Source organism: Vollenhovia emeryi, unplaced genomic scaffold (genome assembly GCF_000949405.1).
Source record: "Vollenhovia emeryi isolate VEMERY1.0 unplaced genomic scaffold, V.emery_V1.0 DF939144.1, whole genome shotgun sequence".
Taxonomy (NCBI): Eukaryota; Metazoa; Arthropoda; class Insecta; order Hymenoptera; family Formicidae; genus Vollenhovia; species Vollenhovia emeryi.
This window is the reverse complement of record NW_011967222.1, coordinates 339,472-344,435: the sequence shown is the minus strand read 5'-3', so window position 1 is coordinate 344,435 and position 4,964 is coordinate 339,472. Positions and strand designations below refer to the sequence as shown.

Sequence of the window (4,964 nt, the reverse complement as noted above, 5' to 3'; positions counted from 1 at the left end):
TCGGTTCTGTCTACAATGGTCGTAGTCGTAAGAATAATCGACTGCGATTGGTCAATTCTTATCGAGCGACTACGACTACGACCATGGGTCACGTTCAGCAGGCACAACTGTTGAGTGAGCGCTCAATGATTTCTTAATATGATTGGCTGGATCTAAAAGTATTAACCAATCATACTGAGCGCTCACTCAACAGTTGTGTCTGCTGAACGCGGCCATTGTAGACAGAACCGAGAATCATTGTAGCGGAGGCTTTAAGCCTCGTCTACATAGAAGTCGTAAAGTCGTAGTCGTAAGAATAGTCTACTGTGATTGGTCAATTCTTATGTATCTGACGGAATTAACCAATCGCAGTCGATTATTCTTACGACTACGACCATTGTAGACAGAACCGAGAATCATTGGCTGCGTTCGGGGAGATGCTATTTAGCGCTATGAGCGTGCTCTGTCCTTGTTACTTGCAAAAGTTGAACAAGGACAGAGCACGCTCATAGCGCTAAATAGCGTCTCCCCGAACGCAGCCATTGTAGCGGAGGCTGTAGAGGAAATGGGAACACACCTCTAGTGTTTTCCGAATGCCAATAACAATTCGATGTCGCATCATCCTATGACACGAGGCACGATAGAATTTGAAAGCCGTATGACGTGTGCACGTGTTGAAGTGCATTTTCAAGATTTATCTCATTGTCAGAATGATAAATTACAGGTTTCATTATGATTGCGAGGTGTGCCTGCCGTAACACGAGTCTTCTCGCGAATGTTGCGTCGATTCATTTATTTCGCAAATGTACGCTTTGGTTATGTTCGCTTAAATGGCTAGTGTCCGTTTTTACCAACGCAATTATAGCTCTAGAACCTAGAAAAAGATGAAAAGTAAATTAAATCAAGATTGGAATTAACCTACATTGATAGAAATAGACACAAAGAGTTCACTTTAAACCTAATCTGATCTGAAGTAATGGTCTTGTCCGAGTGTTAGTTACATCGCGTACAGAGATTTCCTGTATTCACCGGCGACTGTCACTTTGCAGCGCGTTTGTCGAACCTCGCCTTCGTTCCAAAATGTGATCCAGCGTCAGCGGAGGATGTGACGAGACTGAAAGAATTCGTCGATAAACATCAACGTCTGTGCGTGCTAACCGGGGCAGGAATATCCACGGAAAGCGGTATTCCTGATTACAGGTCGGCCGGAGTCGGTCTTTATGCCCGGAGCAATCGCAGGCCGATCCTTTACAAGGAATTCTGTGACAGTGAGGCAGCCAGAAGACGATACTGGGCCAGAAATTACGTCGGATGGCCAAGGTTTGCGCTTTCCGTAGCTCAGACATTTCGTGCACTATTTTAAAAAAAATTAACAGAGACGTCTCGACACCTCTCAGCTGTGTATTTATAGGTTTTCCTCCCTCAAACCGAACGTTACGCACAAGATACTCAAGCACCTGGAGTACGTCGGAAAGGTAGGATGCGTTGTTACGCAGAACGTAGATAATTTACACTCAAAGGCAGGAAGTGGGAAGATCATCGAGCTGCACGGAACAGCATTCAGAGTTAGGTGTCTTAACTGCGATCGTAAGATGTGCAGACACGAACTTCAAAGAGTCTTTCAGAAGCTCAATCCGTCCATGATAGCGACTGCCCAGATGATAAGGCCCGACGGTGATGTAGAATTGTCACAGGTGCATACGATTGTTTATATACAATGTTTTCAAGCGTGCAGTACCAGCCCAAATTGTAGCTGGTTTTTGACGATTGTTTGGTACACTAGGAATCACCGACGCCTTCCCGTATGAATTTAGGTAGAACACACGTACATTTTCCGTGTACGTATGCGCAAAATATATAAATGTGTTGGTGTGTGCGCAAATTCATGTGGGAAGGCATCAGTGTTTCCTAGTGTACATGTACCGAGGTGCACCAGAGCGTACACTCGGCGTCATGAGTGTTTTTGCACCTGAAGATAGCCGTCAAGTCCAATATATTCTGATAGAGAAATTCTTTTTGTTAAAATAAATTTTCCCATTGGATATCTCTTTAGCGTTTTCCTTCAAGTGTAAAGGCTCTGGTGTATGTACCAAAAATCGCCTCATATTACCTTTCGATTTTTTTGGCACAACTAGTTGCACAGTGCACGAATACAAAATTCGAAAAGCATGATGCAGTTTGTCAAATTTCCTTATCCTTCGTGTCTGTCTACCTCGCAAGGTACACCTGTTATCAGGTGCCTACTGTAAAATTTGGAGCACATTCGATACAGTTTGACGCGTATTATACTCGGAAAACCTAAAGGTGATACAATTTTGGCTGATACTGTATGTAGAGAAATCCCCCTGTTATGATGCAAGCTTCTAATATGAGATAGCAGGTTTTTTACTAAATTAATGGGCATTGTTTGTTGATTCTACCATGAATTTATTGCACTTGGAGTGAAGCGAGGGAAAATTTCTTATGGGATCGTGTAAACGTTGCAAAGAAAGAATTGTCATTGAATTTCAATGTTGAAAGCGTACTCTATTTCATATTAGAAGTTTGTCTCGTTATTATGGGGACTCTCCTCTGTATTATTTTGATGACAAAATATATATTTGGTAGGCACAAGTGGAAAGCTTCAACGTGCCCGCTTGCGGCAACTGCGGTGGCATTTTGAAACCGGATATTGTGTTCTTCGGGGACAATGTACCACACGATGTAGTGCACGACGTAAAGGCCAACGTAGAGAGCTTAGATGCCCTGCTAATTCTGGGAACGACCCTCAGTACGTTCTCCGCATACAGGATCGTACTGCAAGCGATGGACGCAAAGAAGCCAACGGCAATAGTAAATATTGGCGAGACTAGAGCCGATAAATCTGTAGACTTGAGAATAACAGGAAGATGCGGAGACGTTCTGCCAAAGATTTGGCAGTTGAACGCTTCCGAGGATCTTGTAAGCTGATGACGAGTGCGAATAGTTATCAAATTATGTATATGCTAATTTATCCGACCATCGAGCGTCATCAAAACTACTTGTATAGTTTACCATAGCGTATTGTTTCTTTTTATTAATAGATAATACTCAATCTAAAAAGTATAATAAACGGAAGTTTTTGACAAACTGTACGTCTTTTCATTTATTTTCACGGTCGCTTCTTCGAATGTTATAAATATTCGTAACACAGTAGTCCGATCAGTGGGAAGATTTCGAATCTTTAGCGTTTTGCAGACTTTGAGTGATATACAACTTCGCTAAGCTCTGAGCACAGAATTGCGAGATGTGTTCGCTGTACGTGTTGATTTGTCCAGCAACGATCATCGGATTCAGCCTCGGCGGGACCGGTAGAGGTCTCATCAGTTTATTAATATCGTCGTCGGGTAGCGGCGGCTCGTCCTTAGCAGCCCTGGCGGCGTTTTCCTGGGCTCTCTTGGCCAGCAGCCTATTCTTGTCTTGCTGCTGTCGGACCACCAGCTGTTGATATCTGTTAAACTTCATCGCTTCCTGATTCAGTTCGTCCACTCGGTCCATTAAACACCTCAATTGATTCTCCAGGACCGTGGCTGTCCCGAGATCTAGGTACTTCGTGCCCTGTTCCTCAGGAATCATCTCGTCCAATTCCGACATCATTATGTTTGTCAGATTACTGTTCTTTATGACTACCGGGATCTCGACGAAGAGACTCTCGTATCCAATTTTCAGGGTGCGCAAGGCTTCTGGAGTGAACTCGTTCTCCTTGTACATCTGTATCGCCTGAGGAGTGAGCCGGTACGCCTTAAGCGTCAGGAAGCCTCTGGCGGACTTGGCGGTGTCGTAAATAAGCACGACCGACTCCTCAATGGAGGTCTGGTAGTGGTACTGCGACTCCAGCAGGGACAGATTCAGGAAATTGCCGACGTCCGCGCTCTGGTACCAACCGACGTGGAAGTGATCGACGTTCACCCTACGCCGATACAAAATGATATCGTTGCGCTCGAGAGCTGACAAGTTACAACATTCCCGAATGTCGACGACACTCACCATCTCAGTCTACGCATCATGGCGAGCTGGTACTCCTCCTCGTCCATAATCTCGTCGTTTTTGGGAAATGGAAAACAGTTGGTGATCTCCAGACGGTTCTGCACGACCAGGCCGAGGAGAGCGCCCTGGGCGACCTCCATGTTGCCGGAGGACTCTTCGTGGCAGTGCTTCACCATCTTCATCACCACCAGCCCGTCGCATTGCACGTAGTCTATACGCGGCTCCGACTCGGGGATCCTCCTCGACGTCGCCCTCGAAGCCATCTTTGACGAAATTATTCTCTCCGTGGCTGCAAAATGGATACGTACATCCACTCGGACAATCGACGTCAGTGAAGGTTAGCTGGAAAGGACGAAGCACTGGAGCACGCCGATCGTGACGTCACTGTACCCCCCCTACTTTTTCTTCCTCTTCTTATGCGGCATTTTCATCGATGCCTCAAGCCGGTTCTGCATTGGTAACGTTCAGCGGAAAAAGTTGCTTTTTCCGACTGTTGTAAAAATTTGAATATGATTGGCGTACGCCTTTAATTATGGCAGAATCTAAGAACATACTCCAATCAAATTTACGAATTTTAGGGCCACTTTAAAGCCTCCGCTACAATGATTCTCGGTTCTGTCTACAATGGTCGTAGTCGTAGTCGCTCGATAAGAATTGACCAATCGCAGTCGATTATTCTTACGACTACGACCATTGTAGACAGAACCGATCAGAATCATTGGCCGCGTTCAGCAGACACAACTGTTGAGCGAGCGCTCAGTATGATTGGTTAATATTTTTAGATCTAGCCAATCATATTAAGAAATCATTGAGCGCTCACTCAACAATTGTGCCTGCTGAACGTGGCTATTGGTCGCATTTTCTCTTCAAACGCGTGATATTCATCTCGACGAATCACCGTAGAAATCAACGATACGACTATGGATCGCGACAATTACTTAAACGCGATTGATAAATGTTAACATCTCTCGTACGAGACG

General features: G+C 45.0%; 2 protein-coding genes across 2 annotated transcripts; one reads left to right on the top strand and one right to left on the bottom strand.

Annotated features, from left to right (window-relative positions):
- The first annotated feature begins 521 nt into the window (after window positions 1–521).
- On the top strand, window positions 522–3,087 carry LOC105566465 (NAD-dependent protein deacetylase Sirt4-like). Its single transcript, XM_012020489.1, has 4 exons — window positions 522–784; window positions 1,029–1,299; window positions 1,391–1,673; window positions 2,587–3,087. Exons 1-4 carry the CDS (start codon window positions 712–714, stop codon window positions 2,926–2,928), a joined length of 969 nt encoding a protein of 322 aa, XP_011875879.1. The 5' UTR covers window positions 522–711; the 3' UTR covers window positions 2,929–3,087.
- On the bottom strand, window positions 3,006–4,398 carry LOC105566466 (eukaryotic translation initiation factor 3 subunit H). The gene is made up of 2 exons (XM_012020490.1): window positions 3,985–4,398; window positions 3,006–3,907 (listed from the first exon to the last, which is right to left on the bottom strand). Exons 1-2 carry the CDS (start codon window positions 4,245–4,247, stop codon window positions 3,160–3,162), a joined length of 1,011 nt encoding a protein of 336 aa, XP_011875880.1. The 5' UTR covers window positions 4,248–4,398; the 3' UTR covers window positions 3,006–3,159.
- Window positions 4,399–4,964: the final 566 nt, after the last annotated feature.

Bases quoted from the DNA above. Each gene is read 5' to 3' on its own strand.
- LOC105566465 (XM_012020489.1), top strand. From the start codon at position 712: ATGATTGCGAGGTGTGCCTGCCGTAACACGAGTCTTCTCGCGAATGTT. The intron at 1,300-1,390 runs GTTTGCGCTTTC...GTGTATTTATAG, and splicing joins AATTACGTCGGATGGCCAAG to GTTTTCCTCCCTCAAACCGA. The intron at 1,674-2,586 runs GTGCATACGATT...TATATTTGGTAG, and splicing joins GTGATGTAGAATTGTCACAG to GCACAAGTGGAAAGCTTCAA.
- LOC105566466 (XM_012020490.1), bottom strand. From the start codon at position 4,247: ATGGCTTCGAGGGCGACGTCGAGGAGGATCCCCGAGTCGGAGCCGCGT. The intron at 3,908-3,984 runs GTGAGTGTCGTC...GTATCGGCGTAG, and splicing joins ATGATGCGTAGACTGAGATG to GGTGAACGTCGATCACTTCC.